The sequence below is a fragment of the Bos grunniens genome, chromosome 10 (genome assembly GCF_055505025.1).
Source record: "Bos grunniens cultivar Pamir isolate PY7600 chromosome 10, Bosgru_T2T1.0, whole genome shotgun sequence".
In the NCBI taxonomy this organism is placed as follows: Eukaryota; Metazoa; Chordata; class Mammalia; order Artiodactyla; family Bovidae; genus Bos; species Bos grunniens.
Window position 1 is genome coordinate 82,327,352 of NC_141174.1, and position 22,349 is coordinate 82,349,700.

General features: G+C 36.1%; 1 protein-coding gene across 12 annotated transcripts in view; it reads right to left on the reverse strand.

Moving 5' to 3' along the window:
* The window catches only part of NEO1 (neogenin 1), a 238,134-nt gene that overhangs the window by 76,576 nt on the left and 139,209 nt on the right, over positions 1-22,349 (reverse strand). For all 12 annotated transcript variants that reach the window (XM_086322619.1, XM_086322618.1, XM_086322616.1 and 9 more), the window contains exons 6-7: positions 20,526-20,680; positions 18,864-18,984 (exon numbers count right to left, since the gene is read on the reverse strand). In XM_086322619.1, the coding sequence (XP_086178745.1) occupies positions 18,864-18,984; positions 20,526-20,680 (276 nt within the window). The remainder of the gene's footprint in view (positions 1-18,863; positions 18,985-20,525; positions 20,681-22,349) is intronic.

Genomic DNA, 22,349 nt, shown 5'->3' on the forward strand with positions numbered 1-22,349 from the left:
TAGGTAACATTGGGAACATAGAAGCTTTAGAAAACAGGAGCAGATTTTAGTTTAAAGCAAGGAATAATTTCTTAAACCATAAGTTCCATTCAACAGTAGAATGGGATGGATGTCTTGTGAGAAAGAATGTCCTATCACTGGAAAATACTAAGGGTGGATGACTGTGAAGACAATAATTGTACAGGTAAAATTTGTAACTCTAAAATTCTATAATTTTCTGAAACAGAAAAAAATGGTCTTTCCAATAAATCTCAAGGATTCTACGCTTAACGTATCACTTGTTTGAAATGGCACAAATCTGACTGTTAACATACTATTAAAAAGATACTTTATATAATCAAACTGCTTTGTGAAATTGTGACATAGATTTTAAGACTTGACAGATACATACTATTCTCCTTGTAGGTTTACTGTGACAGAACAATGATTTATTTGATGCCTATTTTTGATCTATGAATCATCTTCCATATTATGATTCATGTTATTTAACTTCTAGAAGCAGAAATCAAAATGCTTATTTCACATGCAAATAACTTCCAAATATCTTGAATCTCCTTGGAATATTTATGCAAATTCAGATACCTTTATCCATACCAGTATAATGAGGAGCCTCTAATCAACTCTAAAACTATTTGTTATTTCCCAAATATTCATAAATATTAATCCCAACAGCAGGATTAAAACAGATGTGCTCAAGACCTCTACTCATATTTAAATAAAATCCACACAAATATTTATAAGTCAACATGATGAAGGAGTTGATTTAGAAGGATCCACTTTTAAATTAAAGACAAAATGAAGCAGAATAAATATAAATTATTTATTAATAATACTTACCAAAATGGTACATGTTAGGCAATGCTGGGAATCATAAAGATAAATGACAAAAATGATGGAAGGCACAAATCCTTTTTGCAGTGACCTTTCAGTTTAGTAGGGAAGAAATTACATGCATCATGGGGTCGTAAAGGGTCAGACACGACTTAGCAGCTGAACAGCAATGACAATGACAACAATAACAAAACTGAAAACCAGAACGGCTATATGGATAGCAGAACGCTTGTAAACGTTATTGGTTGTTTACCCTTGAGACTATATGACTGACTGGGAGCTCTGGCTTGCTGTTGCCCAGTACCATAAACATATCGTGTGACATGCCAACACTCACAATTCGAAGTACAGTTACTACTCAATGTGTATTGCTTCTGTACCACCGTAAAGGTTGTCTGTACTTCAAACTCTATGCCCATATAATTTGATAACTTAATGAAATACATTTCTTGAAAAATATAAATTATGAAGACACACACAATAAGAAACGTACAACCTCAAAAGCCCCGTATCTATTAAAGAAACTAAGTCAATACTTAAAAACCTTCTATAAAGAAAGCACAAGTCCCAGATGATTTCACTGGTGAATTCTACCAGCCAAAGGATAAACAATACCAATTCTCTACAGTTTCTTTGAGAAAACGGAAAACTTCTAAGCATCCTATAGAGTAAGCATTATCCTAATATCAACACCACATAGATACTGCCAGAAAACTCTAGGCCAGTATACCTCATGAACACAGATGCAAAAATCCTTGAAAAAATATTAGCAAATTAAATAAATAAGTAGGGGAGAATAGACAAATCTTCTGTGCAGAAGAACTGCAAGCAGCTTATGTACTCTGCCTATGAGGAGATGCAGCACAGCTCACTACTCCGTGAGTGCAGGCTGTGCACTGGGGCTTCCTTCCTAAATGTACAGTATGGAGAAGGGGAAAAGGTGTCACTTCCCAGTGACAGACCTGACAAACGCTACCTCCGCAGGTGAGCAGCGTCCACACCCAGCGGTCAGCCATGCTGACAGTATATACCTTGACATGATGCGATGAGAACGCAAATGTATTTCTTCGATCCTCCTCTCCAAAACACATATTCCCAGTATAAGGACAAGAAAAATAATAGACAAATCCTAACTGAAGGACATTCTACAAAATACTTGACCACTGCTCCTCAAAACTTGTTATCAAAAACAAGTAAAAGCTGAGGAACTGTCACAGCCAAGACAAGTCTAATGAGATATGCTGACTAAATGTAATGTGGTATTCTGGACAGACACCGGAACAGAAAAAGGACATTAGATAAAGATTAAGCAACTACGAATAAAGTATCATCTTCAGTTAACAAGACAAAGTATCAGTGTTGTTTAATTACTTGCAACAACTGACTCTTACTAATGTAAGACATTAACAATAGGGGAAATTGCATGGGATATAGGGCAACTCCTTACAGTATCTTCATAACTTTTCTATAAATCTAAAACTAATATCTAAAATAAAAAGCTTACTAACATGTAGGCAGAAAACCAAACTGGATTCAAAGATAAAATTAGTGGGCTAGAAAATAATTCTAAGGATTTTTCCAGGAAAAAAAAAAAAAACCACTTAAGGACAAGAAGCGGCATGTAAAGCAAAAGTTTAAGAGGACTTAACAGAATAAGCAGCAAAAGCAATAAATGTCAAATACATAAAGTCATAAAAATTTTCTGAACCTAAACAGATGTCTGTTCTAAAGGGATCACTCAACACTGGATAGTATGAATTGGGAGTGGAGGAAGAAATCCACATCTTACAATTGCAGAATTCAAAGGATAAAGATAAAAATTCCAGAAGCTTATAGAAAATAAAACAAGTGACTATTATCTAAAGATGAAAAAGATTTTCAACACTATTACAAAAGACAATGAAACCTTAAAAGAGAACAAATAATGTATTTTCAAATATGTAGTTTTGAAAATTTATTTTTCACACATCCTTTCTAAAAAATGTATGATGGCATAGCAAAATAAATTAAAAATGACAATTCCAAGAAAGCAGAAATTGTAATCCAAAGAATGTATTTGGGAGGAAGGTACAATATGTGACCAAGAAAGCAGTGAAAGCATGGTTAAGTTTTGTAATTATCTGGTGAGGGGAAAGAGATCATGATTAACCCTAAGTGCTGCTGGGAGAAAATACAGGTGGGTATGTATGTCAAATTTCAAGGATAACTATTTGATAAACAGAAACAAGTTAAGGTGGATTGGCAGGACTTATAAGGACATAAAGACAATAAGTGTAAAGCTAGGTCTATAGTCAGTAACCATAAAATTAAAAAAAAAGGGGGGGGCTTCCCTTGGGGCTCAGCTGGTAAAGAATCCGCCTGCAATGCAGGAGACGTGGGTTTGATCCCTGGGTGGGGAAGATCCCCTGGAAAAGGGCAAGGCTACAGACTCCAGTATTCTGACCTAGAGAATTCCATGGGGGAGTTGGATACAACTGAGTAAATTTCACTTCACTTCACTATAAGATAAATAAGAACAAAAGTATGAAAATGAAAAGCTAGAAAATATACTTATCAGGTAATGCTGTTAAGAAGAAAGCTGCTGCTGCTAAGTCGCTTCAGTTCTTTCCAACTCTGTGCGACCCCATAGACGGCAGCCCATTAGGCTCCCCGGTCCCTGGGATTCTCCAGGCAAGAGTACTGGAGTGGGTTGCCATTTCCTTCTCCAATGCATGAAAGTGAAAAGTGAAAGTGAAGTTGCTCAGTCGTGTCCAACTTTTCGTGACCCCATGGACTGCAGCCTATCAGGCTCCTCCGTCCATGGGATTTTCCAGGCAAGAGTACTGGAGTGGGGTGCCATCGCCTTCTCCGAAAGAAGAAAGCAGGCATAGTAAAGTCAACAGTGGACAAAACATAATCGAAGGTAATAAGAAATAGGGCAAAATGAACATTTCCTGCTGATAAAATATATACCCTAATTTTTAAATTCTAAGATGCTTTCTAAATTCTAAGTTTTTTTCTTTACATTTTAATGTCTCTGAAGTCTGGATGCATCTTATAACCCATGGTGTCTTACACTGCATGAAACATAGTAATCCACCAGGAAGTGAAGCCATGATTCCTAATGTATTAACAACATAGTTCCTAAATATATAATGCAATAATAGAAACACTGCTGCTGCTGCTGCTAAGTCACTTCAGTCATGTCCGACTCTGTGGAACCCCATAGACAGAAGCCCACCAGGCTCCCCCGTCCCTGGGATTCTCCAGGCAACAACACGGGAGTGGGTTGCCATTTCCTTCTCCAATGCAGGAAAGTGAAAAGTGAATGTGAAGTCGCTCAGTCATATCCGACTCTTCGCGACCCCATGGACTGCAGCCTACCAGGCTTCTCCGTCCATGGGATTTTCCAGGCAAGAGTACTGGAGTGGGGTGCCATTGCCTTCTCTAGAGTTGAACAAATCCATAATCACACCTTTCTTAGAAATTGGCAGATTTAGTAGACAAAAATTAGGTGAGGCTCTAAAGAATTTTACAAGCATACTTAATAGATTTAATCTAATATTTATAAACCATAACATCCAGTAAACGTAACACCCATAGAACTGTCACCAAAAAACCAACCATGAATTATATCAGAAAAGGAATCTCAAATTCCAGTGAATTGAGAAATGCAGTCATCTGCTAACAGTAAGGGAACAGTAGATGTAATAGAATTGCTATACAGGGAAGGTGAAGGGAACAGAATAGAAAACCCTAAAAGGAGTTCCCAACAGTCTGAAGCCCAAATGAAGTTGTATTAATTCAGTACTTGTCTTCCTGGTTGTGAGAGAAGAGTAACACGCTCCAAAAGGAAATAATTAAAAACTACCCAAATACCTGAAATGTCCACTGGCACAGCTGCTGAATAGCTAAGAGACTGGTTCGGGGCACAATGCAAATGTGAACATATACTCAAAAAAATGGTTGGCTAAGGCTACTTATTTTGAGTGTTCAGTTTCAAAGAAAGGGAATAGAGCTGCATGTGAATGCTTCTACAGACTTCAAAGCTCCTCCTCTGAGGAACTAAGTCCCAAAGGCAGAGCAGAACTAACCTGATACCAGAGGAAGGCACTCTGTTGGAAGTTTTAGTAGGTGTATGTTCTGTTAAGCAGCCCTGGCAGTGAACTGTTGGTTTAAACAAATGACTTATATAAACAATTGAAGGAAGTTATAAAACAAAATGAACACTAAACACTCCTCCCATTCTTGTGTGTGGGAGAGATTTTTTAATTTTAAGGAAATCATCTGACATTTTCCTGACATCAAAAGCACTCATTAAAAAAGGTGTGCCAGCCGCTAATGACGCACCAATCACAGCAGTGAGCCCAGAAAAAAGATAGCCTTCTCTCCTTTCATCCTAAATCAAAACGCTGTTTCCTAAATAAGATTCCAAAACCCAAGAGGAAAGGGAAGACAAAACGTGTAAGGTATTTCTGTTCATTACCAATTTAGACTAAACAAAAAGGGAAAACTGACTTTGTTCCAGTGTGCTTAATGATTTACATTAACATCTAATCACAATTTCCCAAGACATTTCCCAATGCCTTCCCAAGACAAGGCATTTTTAAAAATTCAAAAGTCCAAACTCTTGACAGTTTTTATTTCCTCAGATTTTATGAAATGTTAACAGAGTGCAAGAAGTACCTAATCCGAATCTTTAACAAGAAACTGCAAGAAACTGTCAAGAAACTACAACTACTAAAATTTGTAAAGGAGTGTAAACTGAAGAGGAGCTCTAAATATTAGGAGAAAATTGTCATCAAACTAGAAGCCAGCTAAGATGTCTTTCACATTCTTTCTTTCTATAACTGTAAGAGGAATTTCGGAGAGTAATGCTGGTGGTGAACAGTTTTTTTTTTTTAATATGCATACAGCTAAAATATTAGGACATTATAGTAGTTATGAGGCAGTAGTAACATTTAAAATGCTAACATTATAGAAAAACATTTCTCAAAATGCATATCAAATTAGACTATACTTTTTATGTCTAATTCTCTCTTAAGGATGCATCAACAGGGAGATATTTTCAACAACACTAAAATCTGAAATGAAATATACTCTGATCCATCACTGAAATTATATGAAATCAAGCAGCCAGATTGTCAGTGATGTCTTTTAGACCCAAATGATATTCTGCCAACTATGACATTATTGTATAATTTAGCATCTTTTAAATATAGCTACCAATTAAAAGATATTCAAACATACTATCTTCCTTCTGGTGTTTTAGCACTGCATAATGGATTCTTTCTTTATAACAAAATAATAGCATCAATTGAAATTCAAATCTACTCTCTGATAATCTCTAAATCCATTTCTGTGTCCAGGAAGGTCACCTGCAAAGCTTCTATTTAACTGTTAAATGCCAAAAATTATAATTAAGGCACTAAGTTATTACCTGGACCTCACAAGTCCTGGTCTTAAATTCATGATTTTTGACACAGATGAAATGTCATGTTTGTTTAAATGTTAAACAAACTAATCATACTTTAATTCTATTTCTATCCCCCCAGAGCTATCTAAGGGCTTCCCAGGTGGCTCAGTGGGTAAAGAATCCATCTGCAATGCAGGTGAAGCAGGAGATACTGGCTGGATCCCTAGGTTAGGAAGCTCCCTTGAAGGAGGGCATGGCAATCCAATCGACTCCAGTATTCTTGCCTGGAGAATCCCATGGACAGAGAAGCCTGGCGGGCTACAGTCCATAGGGTAGCAAAGAGTCTAGAACAACTCAACAGAAATGCTGACAAACTTCCTAAGTAAACTAAGCTCATAACCTTGGATTTATACAGAGACTCTCTCTACCTGTATTCAGTACAAAACTTCAATCTTTTCAGCTCCCTTAAATATAAAAAAAAAATCACAAATCATGTCCTATTTTCCTTGTAGAAATAGCTACCTGCCATTTAATAAGCATTTCCCATATATGAGCCATGGAGGGATAAGAAGAATTTCTTTTTCCACTGTCAGCACCTAGTTGAGGGTCTCAAACATGATATCTGATTTGGTAGAAAATTCTCCTAATTGGTATCACAGATACCATTATTTTCTTCTCTAAACTCATTCAACGTATTTCTAATATCCAAATCCTCTTAAAGTGCTATTGTTTCATCATGTACTTTTGAAAATTGCTAGGGTATAACAGCTAATCAAAAGATCCCAACCTTTTAATTTGGTATTAAATAATCTGGCTTGTACACGTCTTCTATGATGTACAATCTTATATTTCTGAGAATGCTAAACTACGCTGCTTTCTACTGTTCAAATGGAGTTTGAGCCTTCTTACTTATACACCTGAAATGTCATCCTTTTTTTCCACTTTGTGTAACGTGACCAATTTAAAATTCCATTCATCCTTCTATGCTAAGTTTAAATGCCATAGTCTCCAAGAAGCCTTCCTTGTTTGTCAAATCCAGCAGATGGCACTTATTCCCATTCAAAATTACAAACCTCTACCCTAGTAACTGTTCAGAACCTTTCAGATTCAATACGCTAGAAATATTGGAATGATTAGAGAATATATCGTCCATACTCAGGTAACTTTGAGAGTGAACAAAAGGCACTTTTGATGATTATGCTGGGATAACAGACATAAACTAGAATGTCTCTGGCAAACTAGATTCATGGCCATCCTTGCAAAATGATAAACCTGACCAACCCTGTCAATAACTGTAACCGCAATAGACTGCAGAATTAAAAGACAAACTTGAAATTAAAAGAATGTAAATGATCCGTGTCTTAAAACATTAAGCTTTGTTAAAAGATAAAAGTGAATTTGAAACTGAAAACCTAGTTATCAGTCCTAACTTGATGCCAGCTAGCTCTGTGATACAAGGTGAGTCACTTAACCGAAACTCCAGCTCAGCTAGACTAGATACTCAGGTCTCCAAGGTCGATCCCAGCTCAGCTCTCCATGAGTGTACATTCTTTTTCTGATGGACTACATAGTAGCATTAGTAACTATGAATTTTGATTTACACAGTATGTGTATTCAATAAAATACCTGGCTTACCAAAACAAAATTGCTTTCAATATTTTAATGAATTACACTGACTGTCTTAGTATTTATATGACATGATTCACCTTCCAAGGGAAAAATGCTGTAATAGAAGATGTTATATTTAGAGATAAGAAGATAAGCTACTTGGAGGTAGTTGCCAAATAACTGTTAAAAACCTACGTTTTTCTCACACAGCATTTTCTTTCAAGAAATAAAAACTCAGGAAGTTTTAAACTACCCTGAACACTAAGCACTTTTTTTTTGACTTAAAAATAGTCAAAATCACTATGTATAGACCTGATTGCAATACTCCAAGCTTAATTTCTAATAGTTTTTACTTGGCTTTTCAAAAACTTACAACAGTACATTGTTCTCGCCTCATGTTTAGATTTTTCCAGTCCTACTCCTCATATATAATCACAGTTAACAGACTCTTGTGTAGATTTTTAAAACTTTCTTACACCACCACCATTACCTATCTATTGGGGCTTCCCTGGTGGCTCAGCGGTAAAGAATCCCACTGCATGCAGGAGATGTGGGTTCAATTCCTGGGTAGGGATGATCCCCTGGAGAAGGAAATGTCAACCCACCGCAGTATTCTTGCCTGGGAAATCTCCTGGACAGAGGAGCCTGGCCGGCTACTGTCCACAGGGTTGTAAGAGTCACACATGACTTAGCAACTAAACCACTACCACCACACATACAAGCATACATAAATCCAAAGCCTTCTCTCCTACCACTTCCACAAATCTTTTCTGCAACTTGCTTTATTGGTAATATAACTTGAGTATTTCCCCATATCTACCTCATTTACCTTATATAGATCTACATTATTAACAGGTATCTGGTATTACATTATATTCATGTATTTGTTAATAATCAGCCTCCTTATTGGCTGCATGATTGAACTGTTTCCAGATTTATGCTAGTCTAACACAAATATCTTTAAATATTTAGTAACTATTTCCCCAAGACAAATTATAAAGAGGATTATATGATGAAAGGGTATGTGAATTCTAAATTATTATTAAATTACATTTCAAAAAAATTTATATTGTCATCAAGAATGCAAAACACTAGCCTCCTCATACTCAAGTCTGATGAGAATAGAGAAGTTAAAACAAAAAAGGTAAACCTTTAAGTACTGACATGAACATAAAATACTATTTGGTAAAATCACAAAACATGATTTCATATCTGCAAATAAAAAGATATAAAGCTTTTACATGAATGTGTATCTATATACATATACATACACACACATATATACATATATATATAGAGAGAGAAGATTACTATAATGCTCAGGTCCCAACTTGCACAGCCCATCAGAAAGGCCTCTCTGTGTATCCTATTTAAAGGAACTCTCAATATACCCTCAATAACTCTTAATCAGAGCATTTTTTTTATTTGCCTTAAGTACACACAAGACTGAATTAATTTTGTTTATTTATTTGCTTAAGGTCTGTCTCCGTTAATACAACAGAAGCACTATGAGGGCAAAGAATCATATCTGCTTGTTGATTATTTAATCCCCATCATGTAGTGCAATGCATACAGAATTTTATATCACAGAATTCTGTTCAACAAATATTTACTGAATGAATAAACACATATACAATGTCTGTTAACAAGGGTTATCTCTAGAAAGTGAGCCTGGGGAAGGATGAAAAGAAAAGTCCATTTACTTTTATTTCAGTCAATTATGCATTCTAAGTTTTGACCATGAACATATATTATGTTCATCTACTTTCATGCCAAGCTTAGTTTTATTTCAAATACCTTGCAATCTGGTCACACAGATCTTTTCTCCTATTTTACAGATTTTAATGATTTAACTGAATATTGAATGGATTTTTGTTGTCTCTTTAAAAATCCTCAAAATTTGCTTCATGAAGTTAGCCTTTTATGTGCACTTTGATTTGCTTTAGTAACAACTGAATTCACATTCAGTAGTTTTGCCTTTGCATACTCTTTCAAATTACTACTACCTGAGAGTACTTACCTGAGAAGGCAATGGCACCCCACTCCAGTACTCCTGCCTGGAAAATCCCATGGACGGAGGAGCCTGGAAGGCTGCAGTCCATGGGGCTGATGAGGGTAGGACACGACTGAGCGACTTCACTTTCACTTTTCACTTTCATGCACTGGAGAAGGAAATGGCAACCCACTCCAGTGTTCTTGCCTGGAGAATCCCAGGGATGGGGCAGCCTGGTGGGCTGCCGTCTATGGGGTCGCACAGAGCCAGACACGACTGAAGACTTAGCAGCAGCAGAGTACTTACAATGTACAAAATACTTTACATATATTGTTCCATTTGCCCCTGAGAGGTGTACTGTGGAAAGGTTATTCCTTATACTATTGATTATTGTTCATACTATTATTATTATTTCTTATCTATAAAGATAAGAAAACTGATACTCAGAGATTACCTCATCTTAGTAGGGCTAAGACATGAAGCATTCAGATTTTGAGCTCCAGGTTTGTTTCATTATACACACTGTAGCAGGTAACATAAAATTATTAACTGGGAATGCCTTAATCTTTCTACAAATAATGTATCTATTTATTTTAATACCTAGACAGAAAGGGTATCTTGAAAAGCACCTTATATTTAATGCATCTATTTCTAAAACTACATTTAATAGATTATTTGAGTGATGCAGGACCTCAGATCATTTAATTCCTTAATTACATATAAAATTTAAAAATCACAGAATTTCAGTACCTGATCCAATCACTCAGCAAGTTAATGCCAGATAAAAACTAGAACCCAGGGATTGACATTAGATGCATTTTCAATATTTGAAAGCTCCTAGACATGGAATTCATGTTAAGAAGTCAAATTTCAACACAGCTATCTTGAGTTTAGACTTTTCTTATAGTTATAATTACTAGTTGTTGCTGTTGTTTAGTCACTAAGTTGTGTCCAACTCTTTTGTGATCCCATGGACAGCAGCCCTCCAGGCTCCTCTGTCCATGGGATTTCCCAGGCCACTAATACTGGAGTGGGTTGCCATTTCCTTCTCCAGGGGATTTTCCTGACCCGTGGATCAAACCCATGTCTCCTGCATTGGCAGGCAGAATCTTAACCACTGAGCCACTAGGGAAGCCCATAATTACTAGTACAAAAAAGCAAAAAACTAACTGGAATTTATGTTTTAATTAAAATCAACACCAACTATTATACATTCTAGTGCATCAGATTTAAAATATTCCACTTATGACTAACAATTTCCTGCTATCTAGCCAACTTTTAATCCTGCCAGGTCATTAGTCACTTATTCCAGAACTTCTACTACTCAATATTTACCTCAGATACAAAATGGAATTTTTTACAAATGCTTCTGTTAAAAAAAAAAAGTAAAATTCAGTATATGTATCCTTATCTCCCATGGCCATAATATCCTAGAAGTCATTTAATGAGTTGGTAAAGTATGAATTTCCTTTACTAAAAACAAGTTCACATTACTCCTTTTTCATCAATCCTCTTTCCCTTACTGGAACGAAAAACCTGCCAATTATCAGACTTGACATGAATGAATGTACAGAGAAAAATTACATTTGTGTTTTTATATTTTAGCCTTACATGATAGTTTTAGAATCTATTTTTAAATTCCAACTGACAGGAAGAAAGGGTAATAAAAAGTTAACAGACAAAAACACATTTTACCTTATTTCTTACTACTCATACTTGCAATAATTTATATGCTAATACTTAAAAAAATTCAAACATGATTATAAAACAAAGTATATTAGCATAAAATGCAATAATTTGAACTAGCAGCAAATAATACTGCCGTGTTAAATAGCTTTAAAGCCATAATCTTCTAAAATCAAGAATTACTGTTCCAAAAATGCATGTGTAAACATTAAAAATTACATTTTAAATGTTTAATATTAAGTAAGTATGTTTGACATGAAACTCAGAGAAATAAGAGAATGGTATGGTGGTTGCCAGGGGTTGAGGGATGGAAGAAATGGGGAGATGTTGGGAGATGGGGAAATGGGGAGAAGTCCAAGAGTATAAACTAGTTTAAGAGTTGTAAGTTCTAGGGATGTAATGTACAACATGTTGGCTATAGTTAACAATTCTGTAGTGGATACTTGGAAGTTGGTATGAATATTGAACTTTAATGTTTGCACCATAACAACAAAAGGATGTGTTAACTAACCTTACTGTGGTAAACATTTTGCAATATACATACATATATATCTATATACACACACACACATACATACATCAAACCATCACATTGTACACACAGTGTTCACCTTAAACTTACACAATGTTTTATATGTTAATTATGTCTCAATAAAGCTGCAGGGGTGGAAAGGAAGTATGTCTGAGACATACTCATTCTCAAATAATACTTCCCAATTTGATTAGAAACCGTTTCCTAGTGTTGTTGCACAGATGTTTCATATATTTTAACTATAATTATGAAATTTCATTTAATGTTCATAGGTGATAATTTACTTAAAAATCATGCTATCCAATTATATCACAGCCCAACTGTGGGTGCTTGAAAGTACCTTCCTGAATCCAAACACTAGCCAACATCTTGATGGTCAGGATTTACAGCTACACACTTCCAAGGAGAATCGGAAAATTCCTTTTACAAAAATAAGACTTTGTGTCAAAGATGCTCAAATACTTTCACGTTACTTTTAAACAAGGTATAGGAAGATAAGCACCATCACAACAAGTTTCTTTCCACTTTCCATAATTTACCCCGTGGTGTTTCTAGTGCTGAAGTGTCTCAGAGGTAGCAATGAAGATGTGCTACCTGACTCTGTAGTTCGTAGATCTCCATCACAGGTCCTCCTTGGAGTTAGTCACCATTGTGCTTCTTCTAGTTATCCACATACCAAGTCTGACTTTTTCTCTTGTCCTTTTATCCTCAACCTCCTGCCCCTCTTCTGCTTTTCCCCACCTACCCAAATTTCTTTAAATTAAAAAAAAATGTAAGTGACACAGACTTTCACTGACTCTCACAAACTATCAGGGCTAAAAGATATGTACCAGAGTAGAGTGCCTGGCAATTTTTTTTTTATAAAGAGCCAGAGAGTTAATGTTTTAGGCTTGGGGGACATATAGTCTCAGACTAAACTACTCACTTCTGTCATTATAGAGTCAAAATTTTTTAGACTGGACAGAGACAATCTGTGAACAAACATCTGTGGCTGTGTCCAATAAAACTTTATACACAAAACCAGGAGGCTGGCTGGATATGGCCTGTGGGCCACTATTTGCCAACTTTAATCTTGTCCATCCTCCTTTGAATACCTCTACATCGACGATTCCCAAATTGCACCTTTTAAGATATTCATGGGTCTACTTAAAAAAAAAAAATCCATGGCCAAATAGATTTGGGAAATGCTATATATGCTCATGGAGATTTACAATGCTATGAACACAAAGGAAAAAGTTCCAAGTGGGTCAGACTCTACCCTTCTCCCGCAGGCTACTTGAGTCTCTGGTCCTTGTTCCACTAAATCAAAGGATATCAATGAGGTTTATCAGAATTTGCTCTGTTTACTTCCTGATACACAGCCCAGCTCTCTTGTGAAGGGTGTTATTTGTAACTCTTAACTGCTATCCATGATGTTTTTGGTAAAGTTCTCAAAATTATGTATTTGGTATCTTTTCTAAACTGTAGCACTGACTAAAAGATGGCTTTGCTTATTAATTAAAAAAAACTTACTAATTATAAAAGTAATATAGAGCTATTTTAGAAAACTGAGAAAATATCACTACCCAAAGATAACCCGTTAACATTTTGGTGTGGGAATGTCTCAGTGTGTAACATATTAATCTTTTCAACTACATTTGGATTATTTGATACATATTATTTTGTACTTTACCACTTGACCAAGATTTTCCTGGTACCAGTAAAGACTGTTCAAAGGCATGGTTTTTAATGGCCAAATAACTTTGCCATCATAAGTCTGTACTATACTTATTTTAACTATTTCCTCTATTTGGGGATATGCAAGTCATTTCCTAACTCTTCTCTCTGTATCCCTACCTTTTTTCTCTTTTAATTACCAGTGATGATATTAATAGTTTTTGTCCTAATCTCTGATTCCTTCCTTAGGGAAAAATCCTAAAATAACAATTAATGGGTTGAGTCAGTAATGTTTAAGATAATTGTCCAAATGGATTTAATAAATGATGTAACAATTTACATTTTCACTGAGGGTGAAAGACATAAACATAATCACCCTAACCAGTCATAATAAATGAACATTATAGTGAATGTTCATTAAAACATATAAAATCTTTATTAGATAAAAATGGCATATCACCAAAAGTGATTTAATTTTATATCTTTAAGTAAGGTGAAACATTTGTCATGTTTAGAAACTATCTTTATCTTTGCCATATCGTGAATTATATGCTTATGCCAGTCACTTTATCATATCCATTTGTGTGCATTCCTGTTACATTCACAACACTCAGTTCAGTTCAGTCACTCAGTCCTGTCCAACTCTTTGCGACCCCATAAACTGCAGCACGCCAGGCCTCCCTGTCCATCACCAACTCCCGGAGTCACCCAGACCCATGTCCATTGAGTCGGTGATACCATCCAAACAAATTTCTGTAATTCTTATATTCTTCCCTAGCTTGTCCTCTTTAGTTAGTTAAAGTATTTCTCATACTTTACATATAAAGCATTTACATTTTTATATCCTGAGACACCAAATTTTTCATCTGTGTTCCTTCATTTCTTTTATAAATTAAATTATGATAGATTGGAAATAATCTAAATGCTTATTAAATGGTGAATGAATTAATAAATCCTGGTGTATTGTAAATGGTGAGACTCTTCTATCATCTTTCAACATTTTTATGGATTTAATTTAAATTTTAACTCTTAAATCAACTCTTCATTGATATAAGGTAAATATATAGTTTAATTCTTTCCAAATCACTAACAAATTGTTTATTCCATATAATGTATGATCCTTTCAACCTACACTGATTTCATATTTCACTTTTTCATACATTCAAGAATTGTGAAGTGTTATTTTTTCTATATAAGTTCCCTTTCCCAGATTCTTTTAGTTAGACTATCATATTTTTTAAATGATATACATAAGCTTGAGATTAGAGAGAAGTGTTTTAAAAATCAGCAGGATAGATGCAGGTTCTATTAGAAATAACTTAAGTAACTGGAATTGGTAAGAAGGAAAAACCAGTAAGGGGATAAATCCTATCTTTAAGTAGATAAAATAAGACACAGAAAATAGTGGTGGTTTAAGGCAGAAATAAGAATGAGCTCCTGACCAGTATATATTTGTTACTTGGTGATAAGGTCATGGTTGGGGAAGGTGGGATTTTCAGTTGTCCTAATACAATTTTAGCTAAGATCAAGTATAATATGGGTGCTTCCCAGGTGGCAAAATGGTAAAGAATCCACCTGACAAGCAGAAGACGTGGGTTCAATCCCTGGGTTGGGAAGATTCCCTGGAGGAGGGCATGGCAACCCACTCCAGTATTCTTGCCTGGAGAATCCCATGGACAGAGGAGCCTGGTGGGCTAGAGAGAGTCCGTGGGGTTGCAGAGAGTCAGAGACAACTCAGCAACTGAGCACACAATACAGCCTCAGTATTAGATAGCACTGGTGCCTCTTCTTTCATGGCAGCCAGAATCTGCTTTGTATTTGTGTTGGTCTTTAGTGGTAGTTCCCTATTCTTCCTAGTAAAGACCTCTCTTAGCTATTGGTGTAGGATCACAGGGCCCATGGCAGTTTTATGCACTTCTTTCAGAGGTAAAGAGTTTTCTCTTCTACCCTTCCACAGCAGCAGTGGGTCTTTGCCTGTGTCCTAGAGACCAGATGGTCCTCCCCCAAGAAGCAGAGTAGCTTTGCTTCTAATGTCCTGCCAGTGATTTATGAAGTAAGTTTTTCTGCCCCTCCCCTACTTGTTGGAGGCTGAAGGGAGTCTGAGTAAACGGGAGGGGCTTCGTACCTCTCCCAGCATCCACAGAGCACCTCCTTCACCTTTATTCCACCAAAACGACTTTTTTCGAGTCTCTACCTTGTCCCCAGTCTTAACACTGAACATCCTCTGAAGCCCCAGGGAAATATATTTGCAAGCAAGTGTGAACTCCCCTTTTATCTGAGGCCCCCAGTGATTCCAAACTAGGCCATACTTAGTCTTCAAAATTCTGTTAAAATTTTAGTTAATTTCTTCTTATGCATTTCTATGGCAGCCATCTCTTTCTCTCATGTTCTACCAAAGGTCAAACAATTCATGACCCATTCTTGGGGAGAGGAGGGTTGTCTAATTCTTTGCCATTTAGGTTACTTGGTTGTTTTGCAAGCTCAGCTCTCTGATGGGCTCACAGAAATTATGGTTTTGTAGATGATCCAGCTTTTGATCATAGGTGAGGGTGGTATGTTCTATGTACATTCTTTACAGCTTGAGTAGAAGTTTCCTTCCACTTCAATTAAATTTCTTCTTCTATTTTTGTAAAGGCATCATCATTTTTTCCGTCATCCAAATAAAACCTTAGAAGTATATCTGATTCCTCTATAATAATGTTTTACACCCAATCAGTTGATAAAGTCTGAATTAGATACTACCATCTCTTTATTAGGATTCTATTTCTCTAGTACAAGTACTTATTATTTCCTCATGGTCTTATAACAATATTTCTTCAGCCACTGTCTTCTAATTAAATCTGACTTTGTTATTAGACTCCCTTACTACAGAATTGCTTTGATTGCTTGTAACTAAGGCCATGGTTAATCTGATCCTGTTCTGCCTCAACACGCCACCTTTCCATAGGAACAGATACTCTAATTATTCTGTTTCCATACTGAGCCAGGTCCTCTTTTTAACATCTGGTCCTATCATTTGAAGTCTATTACAAAGGGAACACATTGCATGAAAAACTTCCCTGTTCACATAGGATTCCTCTCTCCTAAACTGTATGCTGCCTTATTTGAATTATTATGGACTGGGTATTCAAGTCATGTACATCTCTCACATCCCTTACAATATCAAAAACTTCAGAAAGGCAGAGATAAGATTTTATAAATTGTTATAATTTCTTTTAGTTTTCTGCAGAAATATTTATCTCGCAAATTAAAATACCAAAAATAATAACAAGACATTTACTCTCCTTCTTGGAATCCATGCATCCTTAATGCATACCTGACAAGGTCACTAAAAATTTTCAGTAGCTCACAAAATGTCTGTTTTTGAAAGCTTGTTTCAAAAAGGATAAAACACAGGTCAGTTCAGTTCAGCTGCTCAATCATGTCTGACTTTTTGCGACTCCATGGGCTGCAGCATGCCAGGCTTCCCTGTTCATCACCAACTCCGGGAGCTTGCTCAAACTCATGTCTATTGAGTTGGTGATGCCATCCAACCATCTCATCCTCTGTTGTCCCCATCTCAAACCAGTATATAAAAATCCTATATGCTATTTGAGTGAAAAGCCAGAGTGGATGCCATCTTTGCCAATGAGCTTTCCTGACCACAATGGAACCTGAACTTAAATTTGACTCAGATATCAAATCAGATGTCTAAAGCAGCTCTTCCTTATGCATTCTTGAGAAATGCACAAAATGAAAAACACTTTTCCTGCTAAAACAAATAGTATACCCAACAGCTACCCTTATCAATTTCACATAAAAGTGTCATCCAACAATTCAACTTTTAATAATTTAGTATGAGAAAATAATCATATAAGGAAGTTCAGCATAGCCTTGTTCATCATAATAAAAAACAGGAAACAATTTAAATATTAACCAATAGGGAATCACTTATATAAAACAAAGTGCATACATACTATTCAACAATGAAAAATGTTTATGCAGATGTATATTCAATGATATGGAAACATGTCCAAAGCATGCTGTTGCAAGAAAACAGGTTATAAAACCATATACACATCTATGCATGCTTATACCCAGTACTCCTAGATGGCAGGGATTAAAGCATGTGCCTGTAATCAATTTACTATTTAAGCTCCACATTCATACTTCATTGCCTGCTCTGCAAAAATGAAGCTGAGCCCTTTACATTATTTCTCCTTTTGCCAGCTGCCATGTGTTAAAACCTTATCAGTACAGAGTGCTGGTGAGTAGCTTCCTTCAGTACCCCAACTCTGCTGGTGTATTCTTTTTTTTTTTAAGGCAGAATGCCTTCACTGAGACATCTCCTTGTGAACAACTTTTCCTCAGCACACTAGACAGCAGGTTTTTAGCAAGCTTCTGTGGGATGGGAGCATGGCTGCTTCTCCATCACCCATTAAACCATGGCCACATCCTCTCCAACATGGTCTGGATCAGTCCGGAGAGAGGCCTCTTCCTGAACATTCTCAGACCTATGGGTTGTGGCTGCTCCTATGTCTGCCATTCTTTTATATTCACTAGAATTCTTTTTACTTCTTACTAGCCAATTCCTTGGTACTTCAATCCCCTGTTATAGTTAATAGATTTTTACCAAACAATATTCAATTTTTTAATTTGGTTTTAAGTGAAATTACTTTGCGGTTTCCTTAGAACTGACCCTGACTGATAAAAAATGAGTTTTTTCTCCCCTTTTTACTTCTCAATGTTGTCTGAATTTTTAGTAAGTATTTTTTGGGTGTGTGAAAATCAGAAAAGGCAAGTTAATTTTTACTTTGGAAAAATTAAAGAAAAATTCACTGCAAAATAAACATTAAAGTTTTTCTACTTTAACAGATTAGAAATATATTTGTAAGATTAAATAAGATTAAATCTGAAGAGTATCCATTTATTGTCTAAGACTATAAATGTTCAGTTTTTCCTTTCTTAATACCAATTTCTCTGCAACAGTATCCAAAACTGTGTTTCTCAGTCACTTAAAAAAAGATAATTTAGATGGCTATTTTTTCTCTCTTAGTTATGCCATATATTAGCCTTTATAAACAGTTTATTAATCACTAGGTATCCTGGAGTGATAGGTCCTCTGATAGGTATGAGCTCTTCACACACAGTCTCTCTCAGCTTACTATTTCAGTCCCTCTTACCATGTTCAAGGATTATCAGCTGGGCTCCAGCTTGTGCATTTCCAACATCATTTTCAGCAATGCATTGATAGAACCCTTCGTCTGATTTCACCAGACCCAAAACTTGAAGATTATGTTCCTTCTGAGGAAGAAAAAACAAAATTTTATGATTCAACTGATGAACATTAGTTCAAATCTCAAGGATATGCTCTTTCTGGAGAGAAAAAAAACAAGTACAATTATATGATTCATATAATGAATATTATTTACCTATGAACATGTTGACTCAGTTTTAATGACAAGGTACTGACTTAACTAGCAAAGGAAGCACTATCATCAACAATTAAGAATTCAATCCTTATAGGAAGGCATGTCTGCAATGCATGCAAACTTATACTTTTGCTTGGTGGGAATATCTGGCATGAAATACTAAGTCACCATAGTGAAAGTCTGAATTTGTGAATTCAAGGCACTTTCTTAAAATTATTTCTAATATCTGTTGTTATAGCAGATTAGAACCCCCCTATATAAAAGTTTTTCCTAAACTATCAAGTACGATATGAATGTCAACTATCATTATTGCTATTGATATAATACAACATAAGTTTAAGATTTTTTATAATAGGATGAAAATAATGATAAAGAGTAAAATGCTAAGTTAACTGTAACATGCTGCTTTTTAATTAGGATTAAATACTTGTGAATTACTTTTTTGTAACATATAACATTATGCATTTTAAAAATAGAAAACTGTATTCCTATGAAGAATGAATTACTTATGTGAGAAATTTGTAATTAGACATTAAGTCTTCAACAACTATAATTACTTCTGATTATGTCTATGAATGTCATATATGCATCTTAAGATATATCACTTTTTTAAAACCTAGATAATGCTATTATAAGGATATTAGATGATAATAACAGTAACAGTGGATAACATTTACTAAAGTGAAAGTGAGAGTCGCTCAGTTGTGTCCAACTTTTTGTGATCCCAGGACTATACAGTCCATGGAATTCTCCAGGCCAGAATATTGGATTGGGTAACTGGTCCCTTCTCCAGGGGATCTTCCCAACCCAAGGATTGAACCCAGGTCTCCCGGATTGCAGGTGTTCTTTACTAGCATTTACTATATATCTATGAAGTAAAAAGCAGAAATGGCTGAGTCTTCTTAATAGATTAAGGCTAATTAATTACTTTCGCTTTACTTTTTAAAAGAATCTTTATGTCTATTTTCACAACAACTGCCCAACACTGGGTATTCTTATTTTGAAGGGCTTGAGCATCAGTATAACAAGGACAGATTTCTGCTCCTTGACTACAGAGCTATGAAGACAACGGGGGCATGTGAATACACACACAGGATAATCATTACCCAGAAAGTGGTGCAGGCTGTATTTAAAAATGCTAGTATGTCTGAGTAGGAGGACAAGACTGTTGATCAGGGAACGTGAATTTCAGACTGAGTTTGAACACTGGTTTCCTCTGTGATCGTATATGAGCTACCAAAACATTTCTGGGCTAGCCTTCTCATCAGCCAATGAAAAGATTATATTCTAAGTGAATTTTTCTATGTTCATCCTAATACACCAGTTCATGTACTATGGATAACAGATCTCTTGGTGACTACATTTAAAGGGACTTAAAGGTTTCAGAGCTAAGTTTCTTTGAAAGATACTTACTACAATCTTAAAGTAATCACTTGGGATAACCATATCCCCATTCTTGACCCACTTCACAGTTGGAGTTGGCTTTCCAGTGACTTCACATTCAAACACAATATCCATAGATTCATGAGCATATATATTAGTAGGCTGCTTCAGGAATTCAGGTTGGGCTTTAAAATAGAAAGGAAATTAAGATATTAATAAAAGTAAAAATAGCTATTTGTATTTCAAACAATTAAAAAGTCACAGAATTCAGAAAGTTTTTAATTATTTGAGACTCACATTTTTTAGAAAAACGTAACATATATTTTTAAACATATGTTAGGAACATATGTTTAAAAATTGATATTCTGGTCTACTTAACTGGCAGAATAATTATAATGATAATTCTGAGTTTCTCTGTTGAGAAATATTTACTAAGTTGACTGTACTGAAAAATTGGAAAGTTCTAAGCTGTCTTTAAAAATGAATATGAAAGTCTATTTCCCTAAGATTTAAACCATTTTGGAAGAGCCACGATTACAATTCAAAAAGAGTTGATAAAACCGACATTATCTTCCTTTTCAGTCAAGATTGATGAGTAACCCACCCTCCAAAGAAATACAAATGTCACATTCAGTTCACTTCAGTTGTTCAGTCGTGTCCAACTCTTTGCAACCCCATGAACTGCAGTATGCCAGGCCTCCCTGTCCATCACCAGCTCCCAGAGCTTACTCAAACTCATTTCCATTGAGTCGGTGATGCCACCCAACCATCTCATCCTCTGTTGTTCCTTTATCCTCCTGCTTTCAATCTTTCCCAGAATCAGGGTCTTTTCCAAGCAATCAGTTCTTCACATCAGGTGGCCAAAGTATTGGAGTTTCAGCTTCAGCATCAGTCATTCCAATGAATATTCAGGACTGATTTCCTTTACGATTGACTGGTTTGATCTCCTTGCAGTCCAAGGGACTCTCAAGAGTCTTATCCAACACAACAGTTCAAAAGCATCAATTCTTCAGCACTCAGCTTTCTTCACAGTCCAACTCTCACATCCATATATGACTGCTGGAAAAACCACAGCTTTGACTGACAGACCTTTGTTGGCAAAGTAATGTCTCTGCTTTTTAATATGCTGTCTGGGTTGGTCAAAACTTTTCTTCCAAGAAGCAAGTATCTTTTAATTTCATGGCTGCAGTCACCATCTGCAGTGATTTTGGAGTCCCCAAAATAAAGTCTCTCACTGTTTCCATTGTTTCCTCATCTATTTGCCATGAAGTGATGGGACCAGATTCTATGATCTTAGTTTCTGAATGCTGAGTTTTAACCCAGATTTTACACTCTCCTCTTTCACTTTCATCAAGAGGCTCCTTAGTTCTTCTTCACTTTCTGCCATACTGCTGTCATCTGCATATCCGAGGTTATTGATATTTCTCCCAGCAATCTTGATTCCAGCTTGTGCTTCATCCAGCCTGGCATCTCGCATGATGTACTCTGCTGCTGCTGCTGCTGCTAAGTCACTTCAGTCGTGTCCGACTCTGTGCAACTCCATAGACGGCAGCCTACCAGGCTCTCCCGTCCCTGGGATTCTCCAGGCAGGAACACTGGAGTGGGTTGCCATTTCCTTCTCCAATGCATGAAAGTGAAAAGTGAAAGGGAAGTCGCTCAGTCGTGTCTGACTCCTAGCGACCCCATGGACTGCAGCCCACCAGGCTCCTCCGCCCATGGGATTCTCCAGGCAAGAGTACTGGAGTGGGGTGCCATTGCCTTCTCCGGATGTACTCTGCATATACGTTAAATAAGCAGGGTAACAATATACAGCCTTGATGTACTCATCTCCCAATTTGGAACCAGTCTGCTATT